General features: G+C 35.6%; 1 protein-coding gene and 1 pseudogene across 2 annotated transcripts; one reads left to right on the forward strand and one right to left on the reverse strand.

Annotated features, from left to right (window-relative positions):
- Positions 1 to 2,044: 2,044 nt before the first annotated feature.
- On the reverse strand, positions 2,045 to 9,252 carry LOC122048803 (annotated as a pseudogene).
- A 2,768-nt stretch (positions 9,253 to 12,020) lies between these two features.
- LOC122047540 (serine/threonine protein phosphatase 2A 57 kDa regulatory subunit B' theta isoform-like) lies at positions 12,021 to 16,842 on the forward strand. 2 transcript variants are annotated; one of them, XM_042608898.1, is made up of 4 exons: positions 12,021 to 12,219; positions 12,412 to 12,490; positions 12,610 to 14,008; positions 16,259 to 16,842. In XM_042608898.1, exons 3-4 carry the CDS (start codon positions 12,710 to 12,712, stop codon positions 16,598 to 16,600), a joined length of 1,641 nt encoding a protein of 546 aa, XP_042464832.1. In that variant the 5' UTR covers positions 12,021 to 12,219; positions 12,412 to 12,490; positions 12,610 to 12,709; the 3' UTR covers positions 16,601 to 16,842. The 2 variants fall into 2 exon arrangements, with proteins under 2 accessions (XP_042464832.1, XP_042464833.1); XM_042608899.1 differs by lacking the exon at positions 12,412 to 12,490.
- Positions 16,843 to 17,155: the final 313 nt, after the last annotated feature.

Genomic DNA, 17,155 nt, shown 5'->3' on the forward strand with positions numbered 1-17,155 from the left:
CAACACCTCCGCCACCACCCGCCACCGCAACGACGCCCACCGCACCGCCACCCTCCCCCGCCGCCGCCCGCCGCCCAGCCTCACAGTCTCCCCTCGCCGCCGTCGCAGCCTCACCGTCCTCCCGCCCAGCGCCACCACCATCACCGCCATCTGCTGCTGGTCGCTGATGATTAGCCGCTGCTTGTTATAAGCAAGTGGCTCCTCCTCATCATGAGGGAGAGCGTGAGATCAATCATTAAAGTGGAAGGGAATCATAATTAAGTAAGTAAAACAGACAATTATAATACTAATTAGTTAGTATCAAGGGATAATTTTATTGCGCTCGAATCACTCGTGGTAATAGACCGTCCTCGTGGCTCATCTATATTTTCTAATTTATCCCGTGACCGATAAAAAATTTATCATCCGGTTTGGAAACAACTTAAGTGAAGGAATTGAATTGAATTTCATTAGTAATTAAATTATGGTAGGAATTGAATTCAATTCCTATATTTGGAATGGATTAGTGAATAATATAATTGGATTGAATTCTTTAATTTGGAATCTATTTGAATTGAATTCCATTCTTATACATTTATTATTTTATCCTCATAACTAATCATTTAATAATCAAGTTAAGTATTAGAGAATAGAAAAAAGGGATCGCACAGTTGACCGCACTGGAAAAATTCAAAATTTGAAATTCTTAACAAACACAAAATTTTGACAAGTTATCTACGAGGTCTTACTTCGCTCACTAAAGGTGGCGCACGGGAAGAAGGTGGCCGACGGCAGTATGAAGAAGCTGGCGCACAGGAGAAACGGTGCAAGGAGAAGTTTTCGGCGCAAGGAGAAACGGTGCACGGGAGAAAGACAGGAGAAAACAAGAGAGTCGGCAGATGGGAAAAAGGATTTTAAGTTAAAAGGGGTAATTAAGTAATTTTAGTTGTTCATGGTAAATTCTCTATCCAAATCTGACCATTTGAGGTCTGATTTACTATTCACATTTTGAATGGAATTGAAATTGAATTCCATATTATATCCATCTCAAAAATTCATTCCAAATTATGAAATTGAATTCCAATTATCATAGGAATTCAATTCCATAGAATTTCAAACAAGGTGTACATGAAGCTAAACAGATAGAAATATCTGAGCTCAACAAGAGATAGTGAATTCGTGTGTAATTCCATTCCTACAACTTGCTGGTTATTGAAATGATTAATATTGATGAATTTTCAGTTCGGTAGGACCGATCTAGGAATTAGAATGGGGCTTGATAATAAATTATTAAAGAGGTGGACCGAATTTTAAAGATAGAAGAGAAAATTTTTAGTAAACTAAATAAAAAACTTATCTAGATAATAAAAATAGCCCTGCTTAAGATTCGTCTCTGTATTTAGCAACTCTTAGTGACCGCTAATTAAAGTATTAGAGATAAAATGATTTGCACGTGAAGCCGACGAGGCCACTTTGGAGGCATCTCCAAAGCCATTGTGTGACATTATTCTTTGTTTAGTTTAATATGCCTTGGTTTAGTTAATCATGTTCCTTAATCAATTTTAAACAACCTACTCAATCATTGATTTTGGAAATCAAATATAACAAATTGCAAGTTGGGTGTTAAGAAAACTAGATTTAATTTGATCGCCACCGCCGACTTATTATCTCGAATATATTTGGTTATAAGACACTCATGCCTAGTTTACTTGGGAGGATGGATAATAGGGAGATGAACCACTAGTAACGAAAGGAATTTGTGATAGAAAGGACAAGTGGATGGACTAGCCTAGATTACTTATGTCGAGAATAGAAAGAAAGAAGTGACTGAACATGAACTAGAACAAAACTCCTCAAAGAATCTTGCACTCCGCCGGTGTGTACCGAGAAAGACCAGCTTACAACTTTATGTGTCATGTGTCAACTCCGGCCGGTCATTGGGGTTACTTCATTTGCTTATTATCGTCACCTTCTGAAGGGAGATCCATCATTCTGTAAGCTTGATGCTGCTTATGCTAATCTTTCTCACAGGAACAAACTAACTTTCTTTCCCTTCCTCATCAACTCATGCCTTCACTTGAATCTCTTGCAGTGGCGCGGCAAGGTCATTTGCTACATCTGCGAGCGAGCTCGCGACCGCAAGGTCAATCTGCGAGAGGCCAAAATATATTATATTTTTATTTGATAGATTTAACTAAACTTGAGACTAACTTTTATTTAACCCACTACCACTACCACTAATTAACACTAATTATATTCAACTCCATCAGATTGGTCAGCTAAGAATCATCTGTATTGGAACTTTGGAATTTAATTTTCTTTGTCAAGGGAAATAAGTCTACAAAGATCTATAGATGTTTACATGATTATAAATTTAATCCTGCAACCAAAGAATTACCTGGACCGACTGGATCATCTAACTTTTCGATCCTCTTGCAGTTGCGAAGGGCTATAGATGCATGCATCAGCCTCTCCAGATTTGAGCATTACCACACCAGGACAATCCAACAGCTTTACTTTATTATCTAACTGAATTTCTTGCATTGATTTGGTTAATCCTGGAGTAGCACCAACATTGACAGACAGCATGTGATCTCTTCAAACTGTTCTTCCCAACATTCGGGAGTCCAACAATACCCACAGTGATCCAAACTTAAGCTGCCAAGAAAGGGAAAAAAAAAATCCAATTAACATCACAGAGGAGATACAATTATTTTTGCTGCATGGATGAAAGAAACTAAATATCACATGTCCAAGGGATCCACCGATTAACTCCTCTCTTCAAATAAATTCACAGAATTAAGCCCAACTGTATATCATTTTGTAGAGATTGAATTAACTGTATAAGTGAAAAGCATACTCTTAGCTAGCTTAGTAATCTCATACTTATCCATAATTTATACTAATAGTAAGAATTAGACTATATGGTTTTATCAATTATCATTTTGAGGAAAGGGCAGCCAACAGCCTTCATTACTATGATATGTAATAACAACCTATATATAATATAAAGGGCAAAAATCAAAAAAGACATCCCACTTTAATTTTTTATCAAAAGATATCCCGCCCGCTATTTAGCCACGTATAATTATCCAACTATCCTCTAGTTCTCATTATTTATTATCTCCCGCCTAAATCCTAAGTCGGTAGGGCGCGTTGTAGCAACTACGATTTTCTAGCTATTATAACATATATAGCAATTAAAATTTTGTAACTGGTATAAGGTGTCCGACCGATTCAAAATTTAGGCGGGAGATTTAGATGGAAGATAATAATGGGAATGGTATTGAATAGTACTAGAGGACAATTTGGTAAGTAAACACGGCTGAACAATTAGATAGAGCGCTCTTTTGATAAAAGAAAATTTAAAGTAGGGCACCCCAGTACCTTTCAGGGAATAGAACTATAAGTATAAGAATAAAGAATATTTGGCCCAAAAATATCATAAAAACAATTAAAAACTAAATGATAATATTTTAAGAAAATATAATAGTTGAAAAACAAAGTACCTATCTTTATTTTTTTATCATAGGATAACGCCCCATTTTGATTTTTTATCAACATGGATTCAACCCTAAATGATAATGTGAATGTTAGATGAGCAGGTCGAATCTATATTGCAGTAGCAACAATTTCGTAGCTACTGTAACTATTACAACATATGTAACAAGTACATATGTAGCTGTAGCTACAAAACTATAACTATTACAACATATGTAACAAGTACATATGTAGCCGGTTCAAAATTTAGGTAGGCGATTTTGACGAGAAATAATAATAAAAATGGTATTGAATTGTATGATAGGGTAATTAGGTAATTATATATGGCTAATCAATGAGGTAGAGTGTCCTTTTGATAAAAAAAAATCAAAATAAGACGTCCCTGGATGATTTAGAAGAAAAAAGGACATCCATTTATTTTTGCCCTAATATAAAAGACTATACATAGAGGAAGCATGGGCTTTAGTGTGCAAGGTTGTTTGAGACAATGAACTAAAACACCAAATCTCAAAATCAGAACCATAAGAGGGGGCCTAAGACACGAAAGATCCAATAAACTAAAACAAAAAATATCGTAAACACAACACGAGTATCACACGGAGAAAACATCAAAATCAACCAAATTTGTCAAACTCAATCAAACCTAAAAAACTTGATTGTTATATGGTTTTAGAAAACATCCCAAGTTTGACCTTTGTTCTTGTGTGCTACATTTAAAAGCTACAGCAGGCAGCTCTTCTCTAAGATATCTGAGCCACTTCTCCGCTGCCTCCCGGGGAATAAGATCTGCAAGTATAGTTGTATATTAGTTACTGCAATTTGCTTTAGAAATAATGATGACAAAATAAGTATAATAAATTGTAGAATTTAGGGAAAGGAAAATATTATATTACCTTAAATATCAAACGACCATTACATAGGTGTTTTGTATATGTGCACCTTAAAACCAATGAAGACATGAATAGAGAAAATGTACTATTTCCATTTTGCAATGTCTACTAAATGGTAAAGCTGTGCTATTCATCTTCAATGAAGACTTGAAAAGAGAGCATGACCTGGTCTCAATTGACAGCCTCTTTCGCCTATATCAAAATGCAAGTGATCATAATAAAAGTATACTTAAAGAGATTTTCAAAATTCACAAAATTTGTGAGAAAACGGATTTGTATATTCAAAATTGTCATATGCACTACGCATCTAAAAAATGTACAAATACAATAAACCAGAATGTGTTAGGTAACTTGTGCCATTGCATATAAATATTTAAGAGATAATAGAACCATAGTAAAAGATCACTAAGTTCAAACAAATAATTAAAAGCTTTGAGAGATAGTTTGCTGCCAGGATGATAATTGTTGTTGCTTTGATATGTGTCTTTTTTGTTTTTTCTTTCATCTTGACCTGACCTTCTTAGAACTAAACATAGGAGAAGTAAGCATGTTCAATATATAGACAATACAGATACTATGAGATAATCATGTCAAACTAGAAAAAGAACTAAATTCATATTATCATCATCAACTAGAATACACATCAACTGCTAGAATACAACCAAAGGATAATCAAAACAAAATTTCAGTTGCAATGACCATCAAGATTTACTCTTTATCATGTAGGTGAATGATTACATTCAGAACATACAAGTTATTGTAAGACGACTTAATTAGGGCATCTCCAACAGAGATTTTTTCCTGCTTATTTATCTTTCTTTTTCCTATGTGTCATCAAAATTAAAGAAGCTGGTTTCGAAGCTTTTTAGTCTCTTTCTTCATTTTTGGTGAGGGCCACCAAAAAATTCAAAAACCCAAATCACCGTTGGAGATGTCCTCTCCAACGAAGGTTTTTTCCAAGTTTTTTAGATTTCTGTTTTTTATGTGCCATCAAAAATTAAGAAGCTGGGTTCGATTTTTCAAACCCAACTTGTTAGTCTCGTTCTTCATTTTTGGTAGGGGACACAAAAAAAAGCCAAAAACCCCTCTTCACCATTGGAGATGCCCTTATAAAGCACTAATAGAATAATCAAAGATCACCACTGCTAAGATCCAGCTGCAACTCACAATTAACCAAGATTAGAAAATCTTTGGTAACAAAGTACCAAGCCCACTAAAAGAATGAGTACCATAAAGTAACTATTAGTCAAGAAAACCGTCAATTTGGGTTAGGCTCGTCGGGTTGTCACGTCCCGCCAAATAATTTAAGTCGGTTGGATTGTAATTTCACCAACCCATCATTTGGCGAGTCTAAATGAGCCAGCCTGTGTGGGTTACTGGTCCAGGCTATTGGTGCAATCGATCTCCATGGTTTTGATGTTTATTTGACAATATGTTTAATGGAATTTGATCAACGTTGACCTAGTCAAGTGAGAAGTCTAGTAAGATCAAGGTTGATCGGATTAGCAAAGGGAAAGTCTCATCAGGTCAAGATTGACGAGATGACTAGTAAATGAAAATTTCACTCAGTCAAGGTTGACCGAATGGCTGACAAAGGGGAAAATTCAAGTAGGTCAAGATTGATCGAATGCTTGACAAGGAAAAAGTTCAAGCAGGTCAAGGTTGACAGGATGTATGGCAAAGGTAAAGTCTAGACAGGTCAAGGTTGACCGCATATCTGATAAAGTTAAAGTCTAGACAGGTCGTTGACCAAATATTTGGCAAAGGAAAAAACCCCTAGGGGAATAAACCCTAGGTGGTAAGAAGTCTTGTAGGAGTAAACTCCAAGTAAGTGTGACCGAAATAAGGTTTCCGATCGTGATCGACAAGACCAACGTGGACCACCAAAGTATAAGTTGCTAACATTAATTTACTTTACTATTTATATATATTATGCTAATGTGGTACTGCAGGAAAATCTTAGTGGATCAGGTCGATCAGACACTAAGCAGAAGAAGAAGTCCAAACAGGTTAGCTGAACTAGATGTTTGGTGGATAAGTAAGGTAAGTCTTGGAAATGCCTTTCATTCTGGAAGGCAATGAGGATGCATCCTAGTTGGTACAATCTTAGGCGTTAACCCAACTAAAGAAAATAACAGAGGTTTCTAAATCGAGATCATACATAATTATCAGTTTGATTCATGCATACTTATCTATTTCTAACTCTATTTTGCAAGATGATTATTCTGGTTATTGTGCTAACTTGTTTTGCAGAAAAATAAAGACTTGGTTGACTTAAGGATTCGATCGACTGAACATGACAGTTCGGTCGACCAATCCAAACATATAAGCACAAATCATATTCGAATCCAGCAAAAAAAAGAAATAAAGGTTCAGTCGACTAATCAGGAGGATCAGTCGATAGGACGCATATGGAAAGAGCAGATTAGATGAGATTGGATCAAACGGTAAAGAAAGTTATGGTCTACTCAATTAATAAGGAGTATCAGTCGACCGAATAAGCAGATTACGCGAGATTGATCTAATCGGATTGAAACAAACAAGGAAATATTAGGGTCCAATCGACTGATAGGGCATTCACCGGATGTTCGGTCGACCGAATAGAGCCTACAAAAGAAGTCTGGGATCCAAGGCTTAAAAATCAATTCTCTCATTGATCTCTCGCTAGTTCGTGCAAGTTCTGCTACTACTATGCCAAGAGGCTCTACCTACAATAAAATTCTACATCCTACGTTATCGATATATTTATTACTTACATTACATACATTTAAATTAAAGAGTATCTTCATCCTTTATACGGTTTTCTCCTCCTCTAAAAGTTTTTCGGAAGGAGAACATTAGTGAATTGCCTATCCAAAATGGTTCAAGAGATCATAGGCCTTGGATCTCAAAAGTTTTTCAAAAGTTTTTTGTACTTTTTTTTTCTGCTACGTATATCTATTTTGTTTTGAAGAAAAGAAGTTTTCAACCCGTGATATTCACCTCCTCTATCCCACGATCTGGTCCTACACAGGCAAGCTGACACGTGGCTAGCTTGGGTTGGCCTACAGGCTTTGGAAAAAATTCCAAAGGAAAATTCAAAACAAGTCAAACACTTAAAGTCCAAAGACACAAAGTAAACTGTCCCCGATCCAATAGCTGAGATGGTTCCCAAATCCGAATCGATCAAATGAAGCAAAAGGCCAAAAACCCTTCTCAGTCTCTCACTCGTAAAACCCTATCCCTACCCCATTCGTCTCGCCGCTCGCCGCCTCCCTCATGAATCACCTGCGGAGATCCGAGAGACCGACTATCGGGCAGTCCCTGATCAGTGATCTTCAAGCTCGAATCTCACCAATTTGGCAACCCCCGATCTACATTCTCCAAGCTCCTGTTTGATGTGAGATTTTTTTGCTTCGTTTCCTTCTATTTCCGGTTTAGGGTGAATTCTAATTGCTTGATGTAATTCCTTTCTCGTAAACGCAAGCCAAAGCCAAGACAAGATAAGAGAATCCATCGGTTCTTGACTTCTTGTCTTCGAGATCCTAATTACAAGCCAAGAAAACATCAACTTGTTTCCACAAACCAAGCAAGAACCCAATTTCTCTTCCTCTTCCTTTGTGCGGATGAATCGTCCTTGCCGAATTCAAATTTCAAACCCACCCAAACAGCTCGCGTTCCTGCTGTCAGTCAACTCTAAATCCCAAAAACAAAACCCCCAAATTACCCTCATTCCAACCCTCCATTTAGAAAATTCACAATAAATAGCGCAGATGATGAAGAAAGTTTGTATTTACTTCCTAAGCTATTAACTGTTTGTGATTTGCATGCATACTTGTAGAGTTTTGTCTTTCCTTCTATTTAACTGTTTTTGCCTTTTACCTTATTTAATTGATTGTCTAAACTATTAGTATTTTAAGTGTGAAGTTTGATTTTTTTTTATACAAGACTTTGTATTCATATAAATCATGCAAATTAGATTTACAAAACCCTCAATCTGATAACCTCGTAAATATAGAATATATTCAGGTGAGTATTTGGTTAAAACCGAACCGAATTGATTTTTTTTTTAACAAACATAATCGACCGAATTTGAAGAAAAAAAAACAAACTAAACCGATAAGAAGACCGAATTTGTTCAAAAATTTTTTTTAATAAAATTCAATTTCTTTTTATAAAATTCAATTTTGGTCTAAAAATCGGGTTTAAAAATTCAGTTGGTCTAAAAATTTGATTAATTCAGTCTATTCGATTTAACCGAATAAGAAATTTGAAAATTGAAACCGAACAGAATTAACGGATTTTTTTATAAAAAAACTAAATTTATGAATAAACCGAATTTTAAAATTCGGTCAGTGTGTTCGGTTCAACCGAATTTTTGTTCACCCCTAAAATGTATTAGCATTTATTCTGCAATAGCATTCATCATCCACCTTTTTTTGGGCTCGTGAACCGGCCCGCATAACTCGCAACCCCTCTTGCCCCACCAAATGATGGGTTTTTGATGGGTCGGCTCAGCCCGTTATAGATCAGCCTGTTTGACAACTCTAATTACCCTATCCTTTTTGGCAACCTTCTTCTGTTCAAACTCCTCCAAGGCTCGTGCCTTGCGATCCTCAAGTGCCTTAAGCTCTTGTTCCTTAAAAGGCCACTCATTTGGAATCCCAAGATCTTTCTCCACCTTCTTTTTCATTTTCAGACCAAGCTTCTTTGCCTTCTTTACCTTCTTCCTTTGGTGTTCCTTCACCTTTCTTATTATTTTGTATTTCTTTCGTAGAGATACCCTCTTACTTTTGCTCTCGGTAAGGAGTTAAAATGTAATGCAGCCAAATGCACCGAAGTAAATACAACCAAAAGAAATTTTAGTCTAAGAAATATACTTACTTTTACTCTTCTTCACCATATTTCCTTCTAAAAAAAAAGTAACCTAGCAGCAGATACAAGCATAAAAAACATTTTTATACAGCTCATTGTTTGGTATCATAAGTTAACAGGTTAGGGAAATGAATGACACTTCATATGCTGATTCAACAGGGGAAGAAATGAATTTCCACTTTTCAAGTTGACATGTACACCAAGAGGAGAATAGATGGATGATGTAATTTCCAATGTTCTAGACGACCCAGACAGGGTCGCCTAGATACTATAATTCCATAACGAATGATGACAACAATATATCTTGAACTAATTGTGAAACAGAAAGCCTACATGACTAACTGTACGCTTCAAGTTTCAACATTATAAAACTGGAAATTTTAACTCGACTTGAGGAAGAAGAAAAGTTGAGGAGAAGGGTTGGAGACTCACCAAACACAGAGAACTTTATTTTTATGGGGCGTGGTCGCCGGGAGGAAGCATGATCGAGATGCGTTTTCTCCCAGAAGCGAGTTCGCGAGAGGAAGAGGCGCGCGCGGCACCGAGCCGATGGCTAGGTTTTATTTTTATTTTATAATCGTAAATTAGAATAATATCGACCGATTTATTAGTTTTTTTAAAACAATCCCATCGACCGCTGTTCGAAACTGGAACCAACGGTTCGAGACCGGTTCACAATCAAGAGGTCAACGGGTTTTTTTGGACTTTTAACCTTAAATATTGAAGTGGTTCGTAATTCCGGATGCGAACTATGGTTCATCACTTCATTGACCGTTTGATAATTCAAAAAAAAAAAAAAAAATCTTCGATCAGGATTTTGAAAAAGAATCAGAATCAGATTACATGGGTCAATTTCAGGGGTCACGATCCGAATCGATCCTAAAAAAAAATAAATTCGGTTTGAAAGTTTTCAGATTCGGATCGAGTTTAAATTTGAGGTTTTTGGATAAGAAGTTTTTTTATCCGATTTAAATTGAACTGAATTTAGATTTTAATAAATTTTTTAACATACATTTTTAGTATGATATAGTTGTATATTGAAATTAAAGTAAATAATTATAAAAATAGTAAAAAAATATTTTTAATCAGACTATTTTAGTTATTCAGATGGATTTATTCGAATTCGGAATTAAATGTTTAAGATTATATTCAGGTTGAGATTTTTCATAAAAAAAATTCTAACTTGATCGGAATCCAATCTCACCCACTCAACCTGGCGCTTAGTCAATCCTATAGGATCTTATTTTATGTATCTTATTTTATACTATAAGAGATTATTTTTATAATTGGAACCGTAAGGTCAACCAATTAAGGTATTTATTAATTTAGAAAATAAGGGTAGGTTAAACGTAATCATTAATTAAAAATAGTAAATAATTTAGATCATAAAAAAATTATAATTGACACTCTAGCTGGCTGGATGTGTCAGTTTAGGTTAAGGTTTGACTTTTGGTTAGATTTGGACTTGCCCTTTCAGAGTGATCTCAATTATTTTTTCCAGACCAATATTTAAAATTTTATTTTTTTAAAAAAAAGGTAAAATTATGTTGTTACTCGATTATAACAAAGATGGTTATACTCATCTTAAATCTCTTATAATTCGTTTTTAAATTACATAAAGATGTTAAATCATGAAATAATTTATAGTCGATAATTAAATAGTTAGGAGATGAGAGAAGTTTCTTCTTAAGATATGTGTCCTCTGAAATTTGATCGCTACCTATTATAATAAATTGTCATATATGTGTCCTCTAAAATTTGATCTCTACCTATTATAATAAATTGTCATATTCTAATTAATTGGGCATTCTATTTCTATCACTCTGTCATTACTCAAGATGATTAATAGGATGATCTAGAGAATTAACTAATTTTAGCCAAACTAGGAAGGGAGAATTCAATTGTTGGGATGAGTTTTATATTTGGAAGATATATGTTCCAGGATAATGGTGTAATAATTAGCTTCTCCAATAATAAATAACTAAAGAATCTAATATTCAAATCTCAATTGTTATGCTGTAGGTGATTTTCTCACAAATGAGAAACTGGTCTCAAAATGTATAGGACAGGATCAACCATCTTCATGATTAATTAGTTTGAATAGTTAAATACTTGATGTCAACTAAAAGAAAGAAAGAGTTCAATGTAAAATATTTTATTGTATGTTTGATTTTTTTTCTCATATAAAGGGTTATTATATTAGGATAAAATATCCTTTTTGATTTATTTACTTATATTTTATTGTAAGACCAATGACTCGATATTATCTTTGTTTTACAATAAATGAGAGTTCAAAAGTATTGATTTTATGCTCTCATGTACCTAGCCGAGTTGATAATTGATAATAGAATGTAAAGATCGAATTTATGAAGAAATAAATCTCTCTCAAAAAAAAATTAAAAACAAAAGAAAAGACTTGATCTTTACTCTTTTAATTGACTGTGAGGTCGATGGTGAGAAACGGTTGGGATGAATGCGTCATCATAAGATTTTGCCTGGGCAAAAGAGATTTAACCCATGTCATGCGGTGAGCGGGAATATTTAGTTATTGATAATTTTTATTTTAATAAATGAAACGGTAATTCGGTGTACAAAATTTTCATAGTTTCACAGAGGGTTAAAATCATATTAACTTTATTATATATAGTCTTTTTCCTGTATTAGAAGAGGTTATTTTTCTATTTTATTGGAACAAATTTAACTTAAATGGCAAAAGGTGTCGTTATTACACCAATCAAGTTTCAAAAGAAAACCTTCGTTGAGGTGTAAAATACTTCTTTTAATAGAACAAAAATAGCAATGAACTACACACGGCCATTGATAAGTAGGAGAAGTGCACACAGGAGAGAGCTGCTCTTGATTGATCAATCCAAAGGTGTTGCCTTTCTTCGTCCTTTTCTCCTCCCATTCCTTCCTATCACGGAACGGAACGAAGCTGCTGTGACAGATCTTGTGTAGGACGCGCGGGGGGCGGCGCTTCCTTCGTCTCGAAAAGGTAGTTCTTTTTTTGTTTGTTTGTTTGAACTTCTTTTTTAACTGTGGGGTTTGTGATGCGAGAAGACAATCTACCTTTGCTGCCTGATCCTTTCTCGTTTGTTGTTGTATTTTGAAATTTCGAGTGTTTTCTTGCTGTTCCGTCCTTTTTAAACGCTGCTTTTGGATTTCTTGCTCTTCGAGTTTGCTTCAGACCGCTGAATTTGTGGCAAAGGTGGAATTTGGGTAGAGGGGATCCTTAGATCGTGCGCCATGCGTGCTTCAGAGGACAGGTACCAAAGTGGGAAACTCGTTTTTGGTGCTCGCGTTTTCGTCATTGGTCGTGTTTTCACGAAATTCTACGACCTAGGGCGTTTTCTTGGATCTGATTTTGTCGATGGATTTTTTCCAGGAAAAAAACTAATCTTTATGCCGAAAAGGGTAACTGGTTCATTTGATTGTTAGAGACTGTGTCAACAAAGGAAGGATTTGAAATTGAGGGCAGTCTGTGGATGCAAAAATATATCCCTTCGTTAGGGTTTTGGTTCAGGCAGTTGATAAGCAGGGACTTGAATTTTTATATATCCTGGTTTTTGTCCTTTTCATGCATGCCTCAAAGCATGATTAAGCAAATTTTGCGTCGGCTCACTCGCCGGCAGTCCAAATCAGGTGATAAACGAGATTTGGTCAGCGGTGCTAGTCCACCATCGTCGATAACTTCGACCAGTTCACTAGATGGGGATTTGTCAAGCACCAGGATCACAATTCTCCCTCCTGGTCAGGATTCTGAGCTAATTTATCTAACTCAGCAGGCCCATGCTGGAGTACGAAATTGTGGTATGACCATCATGCCTTATGAAGCATTACCGAGCTTCAAAGATGTGCCGAGCTCTGATAGGCAGAGTTTACTCATCAAAAAACTGAATTTGTGTCATGTGATATTTGATTTCACGGACTCCACGAAGAACTTGAAAGAGAAGGAAATAAAAAGGCAGACTTTACAAGATCTAGTTGATTATGTGACATCAGCCACTGAAAAGTTTCCAGAGAATGTTATGCAGGAGATCATCATGATGGTATATGTAAACTTGTTTAGGACCCTCATTTCCCCATCTAGCGAGTGCAAGGTTCCACAAGCTGTTGATTTGGAGGATGATGAACCTGTAATGGATCCTGCATGGCTACACCTCCATCTTGTTTATGACTTCTTTTTGAACTTCCTTCAATCACCTGAGACAGATGCTAAGCTGGCAAAAAGATATATTGACCACTCCTTTGTTCTTAAGCTGATCAACCTATTTGACTCTGAGGATTTTAGAGAGAGGGAGTATTTAAAGATGATTCTTCACCGTATCTATGGAAGATTTATGGTGTATCGTCCATTTATAAGAAAAGCTATTAATAATATTTTCTATCAATTTATCTTTGAGACTGAAAAACATAATGGGATTGCAGAGCTGTTGGAGGTGCTGGAAAGTATTATCAATGGGTTTGCTTTGCCTCTAAAGGAAGAGCATAAATTGTTCCTTGTTCGGGCTTTGATCCCACTACATAAACCAAAATGCATGGGAATATACCATCAGCAATTATCACACTGCATAACACAATTTATAGTAAAAGATTGCAAGCTTGCAGATAATGTCATAAGGGGTTTGTTGAAATTTTGGCCCATCACCAACAGCTCAAAGGAAGTTGTGTTCTTAGGAGAGTTAGAAGAGGTATTGGATGCAACTCAACCTCCAGAGTTCCAGCGGTGTATGGTGCCACTATTCCATCAGATAGCCCGCTGCTTAAATAGTCCTCATTTTCAGGTAATAACCTGTTCTTCTTTCGTTTGATTGCTTGAGAATAGTAGACAAACTTATTCAGTTTTAACTTCTTGTGCATTTGTGTTCTCAATGTCTTTTATTCTACATTACAATGCTGGCTTTCCTCTAAATCACAATCAGCATGAATGAATCCTGATGCTGTTGGAATGAGAAAAATCTTCACCTATTACTTTGGCAGCATGTTTCCTTGAGTGACACCGGCGTCACTTCAAGTAAAGCACGATGTTGCTTATGGAGTAGATCTCCTTTTAGAAATAGAAGGTAGCATTGAGTTGAGATATACAAGTGCTAAATGTTTGGCCTTTAGTAAATGATAATGCAGATTCCAATTTACCTAAATTATGATAAATTGAATATTGAGTAATGAATTTAGATATTGTTGGGATTTGTCATTTATGCTTTGCTCAACATCAATATTGACACTCAATGAATTAGTTGCATAGATTGCTTTTCACTTGTGTCATGATATGCATAGAATTTGGGGAAAGGAGAATGGCTTATTACTGAGATAACAAGTACTTGGCTATATATAAACTCATAATATTAAACTCAGTACGTCAATAACCCTTTTAGTATAATCCCTATGACACTCATCTTCAAGTGAAGTCTGGTGTCGCTCAATCATTGACGAGAGTTGCAGTCGGAAATTGCAGATGAATGTTGTGAGTAGATATCACTGTACGAGTGGTAGTGAAAATGATTGCACCCACATGGTGAAGAGACGTTTCATTGCATGAAATGTAACTATGCCTAGGAGTTTCCAACCAAAATTGGACCCAACATGAATCTTTTCAGCTATTGGAATTTTCAGGCTGAACCTCTAAGGAAAACAAGCTATCTAGTGCATTTTTTGCTGTATCTTTATGATAATATTGAGCAGTGTCCGACAGAGATATGTTACTTTGAAGTGCGCTGCTTGAAAATCACCTAATAACATACATCATAAAATAATAAAAATTAGAGATACAAAACTACTATGAAAGGGAATTCTAGAATGAAACTACAAGGCCACAACATCACATATATAAAATTTTCAGCATTGAGAGCTAGGTAACCTTTGTCCCGCTTAACATGTTTCTATGCAGGTTCTATTTATTAGTTTTCCTCACTTCTAGCTTTCACTGCATCTGGAAGGATGAAAGTGCCTATCAAAACCTTGCGAGACACTCTTGCTTGCCGTTAGGATTCTTATTCATCCAGTGTTATAGAAGTCTCCTTTATGGTCTGCTAGATGCTTTGCCGCTTGGAAATGCCTTTTAAAACTTCGTTCCTACTAGTAGCGATATAGTAAGGACAAGCTCATTGTAGAACTCACAAATCTCTATAAGAAAATTGTTTGAACAAGGGATCATCACTTCCTACGCTTTATACTTTCACACCTATTTAGTTACACACAACATTACTTTCTGGTTTTCTCCACCAGCAACACTATTCAAACTTGAAACAGCACCAGCTTGGCCACTCCAGTATAGGTGTTCTAACCAATCAAAATATAGACACATTCTGTATTAATGTGAAACCACACAACCCTAATCGCCATGCATACTTAATGAATTTCATTCGAACCTGTGACTCAAATTTCTACACCTACCTGATGGGCTCCAGCCTTAAACAATTCAACTTCAAATTATAATTTATTAATTTGAACTCAACACCTCCCCAAATTATAATTTATTAATTTGATTTCACTCATTTTGTTGCCTAAAAATACTATAAAAATTTAAGATGCAAAAGGTTAAATGCAAGAAAAGCTCGATATCCAACACATACTATATTAATGAAAGTACACCCACACAATCTCCTACATCTAGAAAACCATTAGGTTGCTAAAGTTTCAAGTCTCGCTGATGGTTTTGCTACTCTTTCCTTTCACTTCCCATGTGAGCTCACAAGATTGTTCATCCTTTATTATCTGTGTAAACACTCAGATACTGTCACTCTGAGTCTTGCAATAACATTCTTATGCAAAAATACTTAGGAGCAGCTTTGCCGAGCTGTTGTGCAATAAAGCTTGAACTCAAATAAGATCTTGAAGACTTTTACGATTCCAGTTGTGTAATGTTTTGCTATTGTAATTCCAAACTATCTATACATCGAGCACTTTCAATGTTTTATAATTAGTCCATTCAACAGAAGATTTTATAGTTCTAATTCTAAACACAGACCGAGCTTTTGACGACCTTTATTTTTCTGTTAAATTATACCTGAGGCTTCTGCCATTTCTGTTTGCAGGTGGCCGAGAGGGCGTTGTTCCTGTGGAACAACGATCACATCGAGAACCTGATCAAACAAAATGTCAAGGTACTACTGCCCATAATCTTTCCGGCACTTGAAAGAAACACAAGAAGTCACTGGAACCCAGCTGTACAGAGCTTGATGACATATGCCCGAAAGGTTTTTGCTGATAATGATCCTGACTTCTTCGCCGAGTGCTTGAAGAAGTTCGAGGAAGATGATATCAGAAGCAAGGAGATCCAGTCAAAGCGCGAAATGACATGGAGACGTTTGGAAGAAATTGCTGCTACAAAAGCTGCGAGTAATGAACCTGTGCTTATTCCCCACATAGTACATTGATCAGTTTAATCCTACTCTCTTTTTTATTTTTTTTTTAATGATGAGGTTATTGGAATTGGTATTGGTTAACATGTATCGATATAGGTTATAATTAGATTAGCGTACGATGTATGTTTACTTTCTGCATTGTGTTTTTATTTTTTTATTTTTTTGGAGAATTTAGAAAAGTTGTACAGGTTTAGGATGTAAATGAGAAGTTTATTAAGAATTTCATGGGATTGCAGTGGGGCGATTCCGAATGAGTTTGTCTTTTTATAAAGGTAGACGGTTTTTATGCACATTTAGAAGTTGACTTTTAGAATATTCATCTTTATTGAAATTTAAATTTTGATTTTCTTAATTGTTCATCTGAGTGTGAGTGTTTTAGGATTAGTAGTTTTTTTTGTTGTGTTATCGAATGGTTTGTTTGGGTTTTTTTTCTTGAGCATGGACTTTTTTAATTATAAAAACGAGTTTTTTTAAAAGTCAAAATAGTTTGTAGCATATTTTTTATTTCGATAATATTTATTTGAGTATTGTTGTTAAACTAAACTGGTTTAATTTGATTAAAAGTAT

The sequence above is a fragment of the Zingiber officinale genome, chromosome 2B, assembly GCF_018446385.1.
Source record: "Zingiber officinale cultivar Zhangliang chromosome 2B, Zo_v1.1, whole genome shotgun sequence".
Taxonomy (NCBI): domain Eukaryota; kingdom Viridiplantae; phylum Streptophyta; class Magnoliopsida; order Zingiberales; family Zingiberaceae; genus Zingiber; species Zingiber officinale.

Bases quoted from the DNA above. Each gene is read 5' to 3' on its own strand.
- LOC122047540 (XM_042608898.1), top strand. From the start codon at position 12,710: ATGCAAAAATATATCCCTTCGTTAGGGTTTTGGTTCAGGCAGTTGATA. The intron at 14,009-16,258 runs GTAATAACCTGT...TTCTGTTTGCAG, and splicing joins TAAATAGTCCTCATTTTCAG to GTGGCCGAGAGGGCGTTGTT.